Source organism: Myxine glutinosa, chromosome 2 (genome assembly GCF_964187855.1).
Source record: "Myxine glutinosa chromosome 2, kmMyxGlut1.1, whole genome shotgun sequence".
Taxonomy (NCBI): Eukaryota; Metazoa; Chordata; class Myxini; order Myxiniformes; family Myxinidae; genus Myxine; species Myxine glutinosa.
The window spans coordinates 103,591,428-103,608,974 of record NC_136262.1 but is presented as its reverse complement, the minus strand read 5'-3'; the positions used below and the strand labels follow the sequence as shown (position 1 = coordinate 103,608,974).

Genomic DNA, 17,547 nt, shown 5'->3' with positions numbered 1-17,547 from the left:
ACCCCTCCCAATGCAAACCGGGGGTCTGAGCTGCTTATTTCCACCTCACTAGCGCAAAGTTTTCCAAAACGGATTGTCGTGTTTTTTGTTGTGTCATTCATCTAAGTGTTGCTGATGTATCCCGTGCAAAAATTCATTCGTTGTTTTGTGCTATTCATTTCGGCCGTTTCGCATTGTCAAGGCCTGAATGGCCTTCTCTCGGATAGAAAGTGTATCTTGCTATCCTGCTTTAATCCTGGGTATATTCCCAGGTATCTTTGCTTCTATTTTTCTCACACGATCCTATTTCCTCTCCTCGCTTCAACAACAACAAAAAAAACAAGCGTTACGCCGAGGTCCCCCATCGGTGAAGTGATGTGAGTTGACAAAGTGGAAGACGTAAGGTGGCCATCTTGGATTTTGACGTGGCGACCCAATTTTCAATAGCGTTCTTCCTTATGCATAGATACACCCACACACCAGAATAGAAGTTGGTACTTCGCTTATTTTTCAAGATCTTCCGCTCACAAGGGTCAGACATTTATATGGCGGCCGCCATCTTGGATATTGACGTGGCGACCCAATTTTCAATAGCGTTCTTCCTTATGCATAGATACACCCACACACCAGATTAGAAGTTGGTACTTCGCTTATTTTTCAAGATCTTCCGCTCACAAGGTTCAGACATACATGGCGGTGGCCATCTTGGATTTTGGCGTGGGTTGCACCCACACACCAAATTAGAATTCGGTCCTTCGCGCACGCCCGCACGCACGGACACACGCATGCACGGACAGACGCACGGACGGACGCACGGACGGACGCACAAACGGACGGAGGGGAAAACCATAGTCCCCCTTTCGCTCCGCGGTGCGACGGGGGACAAAAAAACTTCACTGAAACCCTTCTCATTCATATTGAATTTCCTTCTGCTTCTGGTTTCACACCCCATTTCGACCTCTTTTCTCCAAACTGAATCTGCAATAAATACAAAAAAAATTCTTTGAAAGAAAAAACATTCAAAAAATGCATTTGTTTTAAACCATCGATTCTTTCATAAATGCTACTTGTGTTCTTCTTCTCCAACAGGCTGTTCTTCTTCTTCTTCTTTAAAAGGATTATTTTTCTGAGGTGTTTGTCTGCTCTGTGCCAGGTCCACGAACCTTGATAGGCCTGAATCACGCCCGGCAGCGGAGTTGTACTTTACATCAAGAACTCCATTTCTCACTGCCCTTCTCCTTAGGGTTACCATATTTGAATTTCAAAACAAAGAGGATACGGAGGCAAAAAAACAAGACTGATAGTCTAACAACGGTGTAGACGGGCTTGAATCTGCCGAGTGGATGCTCTGCTGTCCCTCTGTCATGTGATCAGATCTCACCTCTGATTGGTGGAAATTTGTGAGGGACATGCATACATACACCAGACGGACAGACAAACGCCGCTCTAGACGCCATTGCCTTACGCCTTACGGGCTACACCGAAAAAATATAGCTGATGACCGACGTCATTTCAAAAATTTTCTCGACAAATTTATCCCTAGATCACGCACAGGAAATTTCATACTGATCGGATGGAGCATTTTACTTGACTATTTTATGACATCATAATGAAGGCACCTATGGCATCATAGTTAACATATGTCATACGGCATGGGGAGTACTTTACAATGAGCCGCCTTTCAATCTTTTTTTTTCCATGGAGCAGTTTCAGGGATATGTAGGTGCAAATTTTTTCGGCTTTTCCAAGATGGCGCCCGTACCACGTGACCTATGACGTCATACTTATCATAAAAATCCAGAGGAGGAGGTGCTCCTATAGTAAAAATGTTGTGTCAATCAGAGCAACGGTTGTAGAGAAAACGAATTTCAAAGGGAATAAACCCGTAAAATGCCGGGGGAAGGGACACACATACATACATACATACATACCTACATACATACATACATACATACATACATACATACATACACACATACATACACACACACACATACATACATACATACATACATACATACATACATACATACATACATACATACATACGTCAACACACACACACACATACATACATACATACATACATACATGCATACATGCATACATACATACATACATACATACATACGTCAACACACACATACATACATACATACATACATACATACATACATACGGACAGACAACGCTTTTCTAGACAGCATTGTAAAAATGACAACCAGGGACGTTAAATTTTACATTTGGAGCAAAGAGGAAAGAAAAAAACCATAACTGAAAGCATAATTTTGCTAGTTACACCATTAATCCAAACTGTCAATGAAAAGTGCATCGGAAAACAAAATACTGGAATACAAAACATTCTTTTTGTCTTGCACATCGGTCAATTTGTGTTTGGAGTAAGCAATATCCTAATGGGGCTGTGGCACTCTTCAGGATAATTAATTTGTCTGGTCAGAGCGAGATCATATTTTAGTAAAATCGTTCATGCTGATCAATAGCAGAAACATAAATAACCGTGGTGACGTTGGCAAGAAAATCACGGCAAAATGAACACATGCAATAAAAATGTTAACATTGGGTTAACCAGGAATGACAGAATGCACAAAATATTGTGTGAACATGTCATGAGAGCTATCTCCTCAAATTGAAAATAATGTAGAAGTATGTAGCGGTCCCCGCTGAATGTACACAATCGCCTTGCACCTGCCAGGACGCGGCCAGGGCGCGATCGCCACGACGGGCTCGTCCGGACGGGCCCAGACGCGCCTCTCCCGGGCATGCCCGCACTCGCCTTTCCAGGGCTCGCCCAGAGCGCCCGGGCACTCCCAGCCTCGACTTGCCAGGCCGCGTCCAGGATGCCCGGGCATGTCCAGACTCGCCTTTCCAGGGCTCGCCCAAAGCGTCCGGGCATGCCCGCTCTCGCCTTTCCAGGGCTCGCCCAGAGCGCTCGGGCACGCCCAGCCTCGACTTGCCAGGCCGCGTCCAGGACGCCCGGGCATGTCCAGACTCACCTTTCCAGGACTCGCCCTTGACACCCGGGCATGCCCGGTCTCGGTTTTCCCAGGCAAACGCCCGGGCATAAATGTGTATATATATTGCTGCCCGATAAACGGGCTTTTCAGAATACCTGAGCTGTTTTGTTTCAATAAAGCAACTCGGACGAATTCCGTCTTTGGTCGCGTCAATTCTTTCGACTCGCGTTGGAGCGCAGCTCCTTCACTGGTGACCTACCGACATGGACACGGCAGTGACTCTTAAACTGCCTACCTTCTGGGAGGCTCACACGGCTGTTTGGTTCGCCCAGGCGGACTCCCAGTTCGCCCTGCGAGGCATCACCGCGGACGACACCCGCTTCCACCACGTCGTGGCAGCGCTCGGTTCCGCCACCGCGGCCCGCGCCCTGAGCCTCCTCGAGCACCCGCCGGCTGCTGACAAGTATGACGCGCTGAAGACGCTCCTCCTCGACGCTTTCGCCCTCTCACCGGCGGCACGCGCACGACGCCTGCTCGACCTGCCCGAGCTCGGCGACACGCGCCCGTCCGAGCGCATGGACTATATGCTCTCGTTGCTCGTTGAGCACTCTCCGGATTTTCTGTTCCGCGAGCTGTTCCTTCGCCAGCTGCCTCACCCGGTACGCCTCGCCCTGGCTGGCACGTCGATCACCGATCCCCGCGCCCTTGCCAGGGAAGCCGATAAGATCTCCTCGGCGGGCCAACACATCGGCGCGGCTACCTGGAGCCTGCCGCCGTCCGAGGCGACGCCCACGACACCCGAGCGCCCTGCGCGGTTGGAGGCCGAACTGCCGGTGCAACTGGCGGCTGCCACGCCGCGCCGACCGCTTCCGACACAACGGCCGGGGCCTCCACCTGACCAGGCGTGGTGTTATTACCACGCCAGGTTCGGACACAAGGCTCGGACGTGCCGACCCCCGTGCACTTTCGGCAAGTCGGGAAATGGCCAGGCCAGCGTTCATTCCCAGCCATGAGCGCCGGCCACTCGGGCAACTTGCTTTTTATTCGGGACAAAGCGTCCGGGGGGCGTTTCCTTTGTGACACCGGCGCCCAACTGAGCGTCATACCCGCCTCCGAGCAGGACAGGCGGGACGCCGTTTGCGGCCCCTCTTTGGTCGCTGCTAATGGCTCGGCCATACGCACTTTCGGCCCGCGCGACGTCACCCTCTGCTTCGGCAGCCAGCGCTTTCAGTGGACCTTTGTGACCGCCTGCGTCCCCATGGCTTTGCTGGGCGCTGACTTCCTCTGCGCGCACGGGCTGCTGGTCGACGTCAAACGTCGTTGCCTTGTCAACGCCGAGACCTTCAGCTCCCTGGCGTGCACGATGAGCAGCTCCGCGCCGACCGAACTGGCGTGCGCCCTCCCGACGGCGAACGAGTTCGCTCGCCTGCTCGCGGAATTCCCGGCCCTCACGCGGCCGACGTTTTCGGCCGCCGCAGTGCGGCATGGGATCGAGCACCACATACCCACTACGGGCCCGCCGGTCTACGCCAGGGACCGCCGCCTCGACCCGGCCAAGCTCGCCATGGCAAAGGCCGAGTTCAACGCGTTGGAGCACCTCGGCATCGTGCGGCGCTCCAATAGCGCGTGGGCCTCACCACTGCACATCGTGCCAAAGCCGGGGGGCGGATGGCGCCCGTGTGGCGACTACCGCCGCCTCAACGATGCTACCACCCCCGACAGGTACCCGATCCCGCACATCCAGGACTTTTCCGCCCGTTTGGCGGGACGGATCATATTTTCCAAAATTGACCTGATACGGGGATACCACCAGGTACCTGTCCGGGCGGCCAACGTCCCGAAGAAGGCTGTCATCACGCCATTCGGCCTGTTCGAATTTTTGAGGATGCCGTTTGGCCTCAAGAACGCGGCCCAGGCGTCCCAGCGCTTAATGGACGGCGTGCTGCGCGACCTGCCATTTCTTTTCATCTATCTGGACGACATCCTCGTCGCCAGCACGTCCCGCGTCGAGCACCTCCTCCACCTCCGAACACTGTTCGGTCGCCTCAGCGAGCACGGCTTAATTGTCAACCCGGCCAAACGCCACTTCGGCATGACGACCGTTGACTTTTTGGGCCACCGCATCACCAAGACCGGGGCTGTGCTGCTGTCGACCAAGGTCGAGGCCATCACCACGTTCCCGCGTCCCCGTTCCATCAAGGCCCTACAAGAGTTCCTCGGCATGGTGAATTTTTATCACCGATTCGTGCCCCGCGCTGCCCAGCTCATGCGGCCCCTTTATGAGGCCCTCCGGGGCAAGCCGGCCAAGCATGACATCGTTTGGTCCGCGGCCATGGACGCGGCCTTCACGAGCGCAAAACGGGCCCTCGCCGACGCAACGCTGCTGGCTCACCCGGTGCTCAACGCGCCCATCGCCCTCACTACGGTCGCCTCCAACTACGCGGTGGGCGCCGTCCATGAACAATGGGTGGACGGGGTTTGGCAGCCACTCACTTTTTTCAGCCGGCAGCTCCGGCCGAACGAGTTAAAATACAGCACGTTCGACCGCGAGCTGCTCGGTCTATTCCTGGCCGTTCGCCATTTCCGACACCTCCTGGAGGGCCGCCCGTTCACGGCTTTCGTCGACCACAAGCCGTTGGTCTACGCAATGGCCAAAGTCACGGAGCCGTGGTCGGCCCGCCAGCAGCGCCACCTCTCCGCCGTGTCGGAATTCACCACGGACATCCGGCACGTCGCCGGCAAAGACAACGCCGTGGCCGACTGTCTTTCTCGGGCCAGCGCGAACGCGGTCCACCTCGGCGTGGACTTCGCGCTCATGGCGGCCGACCAGACCACCGACACCTCGGTGCAGGCCCTCCGGGCGGCGGACACGGGCCTCCGCCTGGCCGACATCCCCTTCGCGGCCGTGCCCCTCACCTCCACCACCACCGCCGACGTGGTGCAGGCGTTCATCGCCACCTGGGTCGTGCGCTTCGGCGCACCGGCGGACATCTCGTCCGACCGCGGCCCACAGTTCACGTCCGAACTTTGGGGCACGGTCGCCCGCTCGTTGGGGGTAACGCTGCACCGCACCACGGCCTACCACCCCCAAGCCAACGGGTTGTGCGAGCGGTTTCACCGCTCCATGATGGCCGCACTCATGGCCGGCCTTCAGGACGACGGTTGGACCGACCGGCTGCCGTGGGTCCTTTTGGGCCTCCGCACGGCCCCCAAGGAGGACCTCCGGGCGTCCGCCGCCGAGCTCGTCTACGGCCAGCCGCTCCGCGTCCCGGGCGAGTTCGTGCCCGACGCTACCAGTCCCTGGTCCGCCGCACACCAGCGCTCGGACCTCCAGGAGGCCGCCCGCCGATTTGCCCCCGTGCCAACGTCCCGCCACGGTGGCCCCCAGTCCTACGTCCCCCGGGCGCTTCGCACAGCGGAGTACGTCTTTGTGCGTCATGACGCGCACCGGGGGCCACTCCGGCCGCCGTACGACGGGCCCTTCTGGGTCCTGCGACGGGGCGACAAGTCCTTCGTCGTCGACGTCGGCGGCCGGTCGGACCGGATCTCTGTGGACCGCCTCAAACCGGCGCACGTGGACGTCGACCGACCACCACGGTTGGCCCTTCCTCTGCGGCGAGGCCGCCCCCCGTCTACAGTTCCCCCCGCTCGACCACCCACCACCGGATCGGACCCCCCCCCCCCCCACGACCCTCCAGGGGTCGCTTCGGCCGGGTCATCCGGACCCCCCTTAAATTGACCCTGCCGGTGCAGGTCGATTCTGGAGGGGCATGTGTGGCGGTCCCCGCTGAATGTACACAATCGCCTTGCACCTGCCAGGACTCGGCCAGGGCGCGATCGCCATGCCGGGCTCGTCCGGACGGGCCTAGACGCGCCTCCCCTGGGCATGCCCGGACTCGCTGTTCCCGGGCACGCCCGAACCTCCCGGGCACGCCCGGTCTCGTCTTTCCCGGGCATGCCCGCTCTCGCCTTTCCAGGGCTCGCCCAGAGCACCCGGGCACGCCCAGCCTCGACTTGCCAGGCCGCGTACAGGACGCCCGGGCATGTCCAGACTCGCCTTTCCAGGGCTCGCCCAGAGCGTCCGGGCATGCCCGCTCTCGCCTTTCCAGGGCTCGCCCAGAGCGCTCGGGCACGCCCAGCCTCGACTTGCCAGGCCGCGTCCAGGACGCCCGGGCATGTCCAGACTCGCCTTTCCAGGACTCGCCCTTGACACCCGGGCATGCCCGGTCTCGGTTTTCCCGGGCAAACGCCCGGGCATAAATGTGTATATATATTGCTGCCCGATAAACGGGCTTTTCAGAATACCTGAGCTGTTTTGTTTCAATAAAGCAACTCGGACGAATTCCGTCTTTGGTCGCGTCAATTCTTTCGACTCGCGTTGGAGCACAGCTCCTTCAAGTACAAGCCTTCATTTGTGGCCAAACATGGTAGATATTCTTCTTAGTTTGTATGCAACACAAGGCTGTGGGGTAGTATCATTGGCCGATTGTGTGGCTGTGCCACTGACGCAGTGCCCTCTGCTGGTTAGGGTAGGAATTGTACACCGCTCCATTTCCGATTCCATCTCCAGGCGCTGCATGACGTCTTCCCCGGGCATTGAAGGGGGTCCAGCGATGACGCGTACTGAAAGGGAGTACTCAGTTTTCACTCCGGTTGTTTGTTACTTGTAAAATCGACGATTTTTCAAGTATATTGGTTGGTTGCGTTTGTTATTGTCTGTTTGTCTGTTTGTTTGTTTGTCACTGGCCTACAGGTCACAATTCTAAACCGATCGTTACAAAACTTCACCAAGTTGTAGAGGTCGTCACAATTGAGAAGCCTATTGATTTTGAGGTCAAAGGTCATCTGGAGGTCAAATTTCTAAAATCGGTATTTTTTATCCGATTGACTTGAAAATTGAATAGCATTTGTACATCGAGTCAATAAATTGGGAAACCAACTATTTTTAGGTCAAAGGTCAACTCAAGGTTAAACCTCCAAAATCATCAATTTTCATCTAAAAGCCCATCAATTTTCATCCGATTGACTTGAAAATTGAATAGCATTTGCGTATTGCCTCACTGAATTGGGAAAGCCAACTATTTTTTAACGTAAAAAGGTCAAAGGCCAACTCAAGGGCAAACTTCTAAAATCATAAATTTTCATTTGAAAAACCGTCAATTTTCAACCGATTGACTTGAAAATTTAACAGCATTTGTATAGTGCCTCACTGAATTGGGAAACCAACTATTTTTAAGGTAAAAAGGTCAAAGGCCAACTCAAGGGCAAACTTCTAAAATCATCAATTTTCATCCGATTGACTTGAAAATTGAACAGTATTTGCACATTGAGTCACGAAATAGGGAAACCAACTATTTTTGAGGTGTAAAGGTCAAAGGTCAACTCAAGGTCAAACTTCTAAAATCATCAATTTTCATCTAAATATCATCACTTTTCATCCTATTGACCCGAGCTTTGATCAAGATCCTCAATTTAAATCTTGATGAAATGGACAATCTGCTGTATCAATGGAAACCTTTTTTGGTGGGATGGGGTGCAAGTATCGTGCTCTGCATGACGTCTTCTTGTTTGTTTGTTTGTCACCACCCTACAGGTCACAATTTTCAACCGATCTTCATGAAACTTCACCAAATGGTAGAGTTGGTCATAAGCAAGAAGCCTATTGTTTTGGGGTCAAAAGGTCAAAAGGTCAACATAGGCCAAAGGGCACCAACTTTGTCAAATTTCTAAAATCCTCAATTTTCATCCGATTGACTTGGAATTTGAAGAGGACTTGAAGAGGAATAGGGGGACTATGGAATTTGAAGAGGACTTGCATATCTGGTCACTGAATTCAACCACCAACTATTTATGAGGTCAACATCGGCCAAAAGGTCAACATAGGCCGAATTTCTAAAATCATCAATTTTTATCCGACGGACTTGAGATTCATCAGAGGATTTGCATATCTGGTCACTGAATTCAACCACCAACTATTTTTGACGTCAACATTGGCCAAAAGGTCAACATAGGCTGTTTCTAAAATCCTCAATTTTCATCCGATTGGCTTGAAAACAGCATTTGCACATTGAGTCACTAAATAGGGAAACTAACTATTTTTAAGGTCAACTCAAGGTCAACCTTCCAAAATCATCATTTTTCATCTGAAATTTGGGCACAATGGTGATCACGAGCTTTGGCAAAAACAGTATTTTTTATTTTTTGATTAATCAATTAAATGATTCATAACTTAATTATTATCAATTCATTAATAGCTTATTCATTTTCTTTCTCATCTGGGCATTATCTCAGGCATTTTTTGAGTTAGGAAGCTGATATTTGGACATAACAGTGACCAAGTGATTTGGCTATAAAGGATATTTTTGATTTACTGATTAATCAATTAACTATTTATGGATTCATCAATTAATCAGTTCTTTATTTATTTTTTGGATTATTTAGTTATTTAATTACTCCTCACAAAGCTACAGCTTCAGATGAAACACTGGTGGTTTAGGTATGCTATTAGCCAATTGATTAAGAAATTAATTATTTTACAATTATTATTTATGTATTTTAATTACACAATTAATCAATTGCTTTGGATCCTAGGATCCTGGGTTCGAATCCCGGTCGATCGCTGAATTAACGCCAGGGGGGTTGACTCAGCCTGTCATCCTTCCGAGGTCGGCAAATTGAGTACCAGTTCACTGGTAATTTCCCGTGTGTCGCAAGAGGCGACTAACAGGGTTGGTGGCAGGAAGGGCATCCGGCCATAAAACATTGCTTCAAAAAGGGGACCACGGTGCCCGATAAAGGCCAACCCCTGCTCTGCGGGGAAAAATGGCCTCTATAGGTGGTTCTTCTACACAATTAATCAATTACACCCGAAAATGCCACGCGTTGGAGGATATGTTGTTTATTTATTTGACATGGGGGCAGTGTACCTTGAATGTATCTGTAGTCGTTTGTCATTTGTTCAGGGTGCCTACGATAGCTCGCCTACTCTTTGCGAAGGACACTGTGGGATGTTTAATATCCACCAACGAATGCTGGAAGATGGGATGCCATCTGAGGGGACCAACCGATGGATGGCACACACATTGATGAATCACCCTGCCTGTGAAACACTGGGAGGACAGTTTATATCTGGGTCGGGATTCAAACCCAGGTTATACAGCTTAGAGGTGAATGTGTGTACCTCTAGGACATCCTGTGCAGTCATGTATCGACTCATGTATACATAGAATCGTATAATATGCTGAGGGGTGTGGTGTGACCTCCCCATCCATGTTTTCTCCAAAAAAATATCCACAGAAACAAACTTGAAGGGCACCGGGAAGTAGATGGGGAGAGGGGCTCAAGGTTAAAAAAAAACATCTCTAACAATCATTAAATTGAGCTGTTTTATTAACAGACCCATCCAGTCAGTTCCATTATCTGAAGTCCCACTAAGGTAACAAAAAGTATACCTCAGAATGCAATGACACAAGGCAGTAGCCTAATGATAATAAATAGAGACGGATCCAACGTTACCACCAGTTGTGAAGTGCCCTAGTTAGGCGTCTCAAAACGCGCGACGCTTAACTTGGCAGGCAGAGGCCGAGATGAACGAAAGGATGGAAAGGCGTTGGATGATAAATTAACTGCCTTTCCATGGCCTAGAAAATCCCAGCAAAGCAGCAATGACGGCATAAACCATGGGTGCCGAGGTCATAAATGCACCACATTGTACTCAAGGACAGCTGCAGCCTGTGATGAAAACCCTGGGGCCTACATCTAGCTGTTTCCTCTCACAAAATAATTGTGAATAAGTGTTTGTGGAATTTGTCTGGGCTACAAGATTCTCGTTTCAAGCGGGGATGGCACCATATTTGTCAAGCCTTATGATGTCCTCATCAACTTCCTCCCAACTCCAGTCCAAGTCCCTGAATCGGAAGGGCCACCTTCATGGATACAGTTTGCCAAAGATTTCAAACCAGCGTCCGATCGGTTTCCTGCCCTTTGTGGGCACGGTAATGGAACCTCTCGTTACTGGCATGGCCAAAGCTCTCCTTCTTTTTTCTACTTTCCCAAGCTGCAACCACAAGGTTGGCTTCCATCGAGGATGATCCAATCGACTTCACGGTGCATTACTATAAGCTGTGTCTGTCTAAAACCCAATCCTATAGCTGAAGGTTGGTGCTGTCACTTAACACGCATTTATGACCTTTCGAGTTATCCGGCAGTCCTCTTCGCTATCAGAAAGTGATTTCTTTCAGTGAAAAATGATCCTCTCTGAAGAGCGTCTCTTCTACAAGGTGGGGGCCCTCCAAGTTTACCAAACACTTCCCCTTCATATGCTTTGAATCTATTAAGCAGTTCCTTTTTCTTTTGGTGGCGCTTTCATCAAGGCAACACTTTCCTCCGCCGAAAGTCTCTTTCATATTTCTTTTACTAAGAAGGGCTTTACACTTAATAGTTCTTTCTTCTTTAGAGCAGGATTTTTTGTTTTTTTTTACGGGGAAGGTTTCTCCTCCAAGGAGGAATTTGATTTCCTTGGGGGCTTCATTAGGCAAATCCACAATAAACACCATCAATAAGGAACTCACTATGTGCAACAGTACACACTCTGCACTTGCTTAGCTCTGCAGGATACAAGCCAATGTTGCACTTGCCTGCAAAGAGCGGCTACAAGCAACTCATTCAATCCCACCCTATCCGGGTCCCTGGAGATGCGGCAGGCCCCTGCAGGGCACCCAAGGTAAGCTCGCGCGTCGCTCGGCAATAACTCAATATTGGTTTTCTTGTAGCAACTGCTGCGGAGGAGGACGATGCAAACTTGCTTGGAATCATAATGTTGTTCGGGTAAATTTTCTCAAAGCTTATTAGCATTTCCACATTTTGGATTGCCATTGGTCACCCAGTAAGTAATAGCTGTCCTCATTACAAGCATATAATTCACCAGGCTGAGCTATCCTGCAGATGTCATGGAAGCAGAATCTTTGCTTTGCTAATATGAGACACTCAGACCATTCAATGCCCCCTTGAGGTTGGATTGTACACAAAGCTGGATGACAGACTTGGCTTTATTGTCCGCTGTCGCACCGCGGAGCGAAAGGGGGACTATGGTTTTCCCCTCCGTCCGTGTGTGCGTCCGTCTGTCCGTCCGTGCGTGCGTCCGTCCGTGCGTGTGTGCGTGCAGGCGTGCGGGCATGCGTGTGTGCGTACGTGCGTGCGTGCGTAAGCGAAGGACCGAATTCTAATTTGGTGTGTGGGTGCAACCCACGTCAAAATCCAAGATGGCCGCCACCATGTATGTCTGACGCCATGTATGTCTGAACCTTGTGAGCGGAATATCTTGAAAAATAAGCGAAGTACCAACTTCTAATCTGGTGTGTGGGTGTATCTACGCATAAGGAAGAACGCTATTGAAAATTGGGTCGCCACGTCAAAATCCAAGATGGCCGCCACCATATATATATGTCTGAACCTTGTGAGCGAAATATCTTGAAAAATAACGAACTACTAACTTCTAATCTGGTGTGTGGGTGTATCTACGCATAAGGGAGAACGCTATTGAAAATTGGGTCGCCACGTCAAAATCCAAGATGGCCGCCTTGCGTCTTCCACTTTGTCAACTCACATCACTTCACCGACGGGGACCTGGGCGTGACGCTTGTTTATAATTATCAATGCCGTTGATAGTGCCTTGCTCGAATTTTCTCGGCCACAGAAAGGGAGTCCGCTTCACCTCCATACCCTACTCTGTTACAAGAGTATTTTTAACAGGAAGCTAAACTCAAACGCCAAAAGGTGAGAAAAATGAACCATATAATTAAAGAATTTTCGACTTTCCATCATTAAATTACAGGCAAGCCATTAACCAGGTAATCTTTACTGAAGGTAGCCATGTCCTGTCTATGTGTGCCCATGAATGCTTGTGTAAAACACGTGACTTTCACAGCTAATCTTGGACATGGCTGCCTTCACCGAAACTACTGGAATCTCAATTGTTACCTCCTCCACCGAAGGTGGGTGGAGGTTATGTTTTCACCGCTGTCTGTCTGTTTGTCTGCGAACAATAAATCTCAAAAAATTGTGCACAGATTCGGACGAAATTTGGCGGAGAGGTTGGGTGTGTGACAAGGATGAAATGGTTAGATTCGGATCCGGCTACTAGAATTTTTAAAGTGATTCTTCACCATTGGGAGATCAGGCCAAAAACGATACATAGCAGGATATCTCAAAAAGTTGTGGATGGATTTGGACGAAACTTGGTGGAGAAGTTGGGTGTCTCAAGGACTAATCAATTCGATTTTGGTGAAGATCCGAATATGGATTGGGATACGAGAATTATTTAATTTTAAAGTGATTCTTCACCATTGAGTGATCGGGCTAAAACCAACATATAGCAGGATATCTCAAAAGGTTATGGACGGATTTGGGCGAAAGCTGGTGGACAGGTTGTGTGTGTGACAAGGACTAATCAATTCTATTTTGGTGAAGATCTGAATATGGATTCAGATACGATATTTATTTAATTTTAAAGTGAATGTTCACCATTGCGAGATCGGGTGAAAAGCGATATATAACATGATGTTTTTAAAAGTTATGGACGAGTTATGAATAAACTTGGTGGATGAGTTGGGTACGTGACAAGAACAAGCCGATTAGATTTTGGTTCAGGTCCGAATCCAGATCCGGCTTATCAATGGGATACAAAACATAACCTGTTCAGCCTGGCGGAGGTATGTGCTCTACCGAGTGCCTGTGTAATGTAGCTTTGGTCTAGCTGTTTAATAATGCATGTATTTTAATAGGAGGGTTAGACTGGCCTGTTTGGAGGTTTCATTTCACACACGGCTCATGATGCTGAGATCCCACGTTTCAAATCCAATATGCATTGTCGATTTGTTCATTGCCTCCTAATTTATTTGTAGTACCGTAAAATGGGGTGAATAGGGACAGCAAGGTGAATAGGGACACAAACTGAAAAAAAAGTTCGGAAACTTTTTTCGCTGAAAATTGATAACCATACTGATTTGTTGATATTTGGGTTGAAAGGGTTCTCTTGATTTTTAAAAAAGCAACTTATAGTCCCTATTAACCCCATATATGGGTTAAATAGGAATAAATAGGATTTTTAGGGCTGCCCCTATTAACCCCATATATGGGTTAAATAGGAATAAATAGGATTTTTATGGCTGTCCCCATTCACCCCGTTTTACGGGTGAATAGGGACAGTCACTAATACAAAAAAATAATAATCAAGAAACAATCCTGAGTTTCCAACTTATTGCTAAATTGATAGCTCAGATGGATGCACATAATATGCACCCATAATATAAACCATGGTGCCAATGAAAAAAAATATGGGATAAAAAGTTTCTCCAAACTGTCCCTATTTCTTGATTATTATTTTTTTTGTAATAGTGACTGTCCCTATTCACCCGTAAAACGGGGTGAATAGGGACAGCCATAAAAATCCTATTTATTCCTATTTAACCCATATATGGGGTTAATAGGGACTATAAGTTGCTTTTTTTTTAAACAAGAGAACACTTTCAACCCAAATATCAACAAATCAGTATGGTTATCAATTTTCAGCGAAAAAAGTTTCCGAACTTTTTTTCAGTTTGTGTCGCTGTTCACCTTGCTGTCCCTATTCACCCCATTTTACGGTAAATGTAAAAGTAAACTAATGTCTCCTAATGCCCGTGACCCACATGTGAATGTACAAGCTCAAACACAAGCCTTAGATTAAAGTTAAAAAAAATTGTGAATTTGAAATAATACAAAAAAACACTTTCATAATAGGATGTAAAGTGCAGAAACACTTGATATTATGATCATATATTAAACTTGTTATCTGTAGTTTACAAACTTTTGAGCTTGGTTTCCTTTGACGAGATACAAAAGGAGGTGATCGTGTGAAAAAGGTACAACGGAAACTGCAGATGTCTCATGAAGATGTCAAGCAAATGAGCAAGTGGAAAAATAATAATTTATGGAATGCCGGTTAATGTAAAGGGTTCAGGTTTGGTTTTGGAAAAGCATTAAAAATTTCTGGCTCATAGGTCTAATGGGTATTTTTGTAATGGAAAGCACTAATGAAAGGACATTACACAGGATGATGGTGCAGATTTCAGGTGCACAGAGATTGTTAGCAGAATTGTGTCCACATTCCGGCTCACCTTGTCTCCCTCATCACCAGTCGATATGTGCAGGAAGCGTCTCTTAACCCAGGTCTCGATAGGCACATTGTACTTCATGAACAAAACATAACTCCCATAGGTGGTGAGCAAGAGGAGGCTTTCCCACCAGGCAATTTTGTTGTCCAGGAAGAAGAGGATAAGCATGCTGAGGCCCAGGATGTAGAAGCTGACGTCGCGGAAGAGTGGCCACCATGTAAGCAGCAGGATTTCTCGTGAGAAGATGGCGCACATGCCAATGACAAACAGGATGTTGAACACTGCCGAGCCAACGATGGTGCCAATACCCACATTGCTGTGCGAGATGAAGACACCGATAAGAGATGTAAAAAGCTCTGGAGCCGAGCCTCCTGCTGCCATAAATGTGGCACCCGCCACATCTTCTGAGATGGCCAGATTCTCAATAATCACAGCCAGTGCTGGCACAAAGAACTCATCACAAACAAGAGCAAGTCCAATAAACATGTACACCATGCCCAGCATGTGCAACAATACTGCACCATGACGGCGCTGCTCCAGTGAGAAGATGTCTTTTGGATAGACTCCTTTTTCTACATGACCTTCCGTCTTATTAATAGCACTTCCACTGTGTATGTTGGAGGAATTTGTAGACTTTTCGGCAAGAATGGTACTCAATAAGTGTCTCCTTGCTCTCGTGCTCTCCGCATCACTTGGCTTTCCGACCAGGTCACCAAAGGCCAACCCGGGTGTCCCACCGGTCGTTCTGAGTTGTAAAGCAGGCTCCGCGCTCGTGTAAGAGTTTCCAGAATGTAATATCGACAGGGCCGATATTCCAAGCAAAACAAGTCCTAATGAGAAGAACCGAAGTGGGTGCAGACGCCTGAGTGGTGCCCGCACCTTCCCGTTGCTTTGCCGCATCCCAGCCGTTCTCGGGGCAGCCACGGCAAACCCCACAGCTGGAAGTGCACCAACAGTCATGAAAATCTGTCAACAGCACAAATAAAATACTGACACAGGCCAGTCTGGAGCAGTACATGCCATTAACCTGGCAACACATTTCCAAAACATGTAACACACACCAAGCATCATTTCTTTTACTTTCTAATTCCTTTATCCTTTCTGACACAATATTATGGTGGTTCAAACTTCAGCTTAACTTTAGTTATCAAAGGAAAGTATAATATATGCAGATTAATAATTTTTGAGGCAGTTTTTCTTTTTGAAATCAATGCCATATTTATGTATTTCCTGCTATAATGCATGTGCTGAACATCAAGAGAGCAGCAAGTGGGATAGCAAAGAGGGTGGCACATCAAATAACTATGAAAACATCAAGCATGTTTAAATTTACTACTGCGTACTATAGCGACAATGAACCTATCCCAAAATTATGTCACGACATACATATCGCAAGGAATTCTGGGGGGAAATTGGGGGTTCGATCAGCCATCTTGGTTTCCAGATGCCGTTTCCAATATCAGCTGGTCTGACATTGTCAATGTCTACTCTTCGTAATCATGTCTAAAGTAAACTGCTGCATATTAAACTGAAACGACCAGGATAACTCATGGAGAAACCAAGATGGCGGATTGACCCTTGTTTTCCCCAATAACTCCTTGTGGTAAATATGTCGTGATATCAATAGCAGTCTGAGGTCCATGGGATATCCATAGTGAAACAAGTACAAAAAGTTTTAATTAAAACAAAAGCCGCGTCGATGTTACACAATGCCTAGATGCAGCTGTGCCTATAACGTCGATGTTATAGGCACAGGACATTCCTATTGATTCGATTACTTGATGTTATTTTTGTGCAAAGTGAAAATATATCTCGGCAATTTCCCGTGTGTGGCGACGAATTTTTAATATATCTCGGCATTTTCCCGTCTGTTATTTCAGGCGGTGTATGACTGACCATGCCGCGATTTAAAAAACAAAATATCTCGGCAATTTCCCGTATGTGGCGACACGTGAACGAAGCTATGCTCCTCTCTCCACATTATTGTGACGACATATAAATTAAATATTTCATCGTGACGATTGTCATCAAATGGACGAATTTTTAATATATCTCGGCATTTTCCCGTCTGTTATTTCGGGCGGTGTATGACTGACCATGCCGTGATTTAAACAAAATATATATATCTCGGCATTTTCCCATCTGTTATTTCGGGCGGTGTATGACTGACCATGCCGCGATTTAAAAAAAAAAAAACTCTCAATGGACTTGAAGTTACAGGCCTTTGAGAATTCATTTCGTTCTATAAAGGGCAACTTTCATCGGATTTTCTTCCCGTTTTTTTTCAACCGAGTCTAAAACTATGTTAGCGACTGTGAAAAATGAAATGATATATCGAATTTGATTTGAAAGAAAACTGTGTGAGAGAGGAAGACACCACGGGCCTACAAAACAGGCCTCAAAGCTATGCGAGTTAATAAAATGGTGGATCTTTGTTTATA

The 17,547-nt window shown here is 48.2% G+C and overlaps 1 protein-coding gene across 1 annotated transcript in view; it reads right to left on the bottom strand.

The window, feature by feature from the left end:
* The window catches only part of LOC137422329 (sodium/potassium/calcium exchanger 2-like), a 119,554-nt gene extending 103,488 nt beyond the window's left edge, over positions 1-16,066 (bottom strand). The window contains exon 1 of the mRNA XM_078772617.1: positions 15,110-16,066. Coding sequence (XP_078628743.1) covers positions 15,110-16,066 — 957 coding nt within the window. The remainder of the gene's footprint in view (positions 1-15,109) is intronic.
* Positions 16,067-17,547: the final 1,481 nt, after the last annotated feature.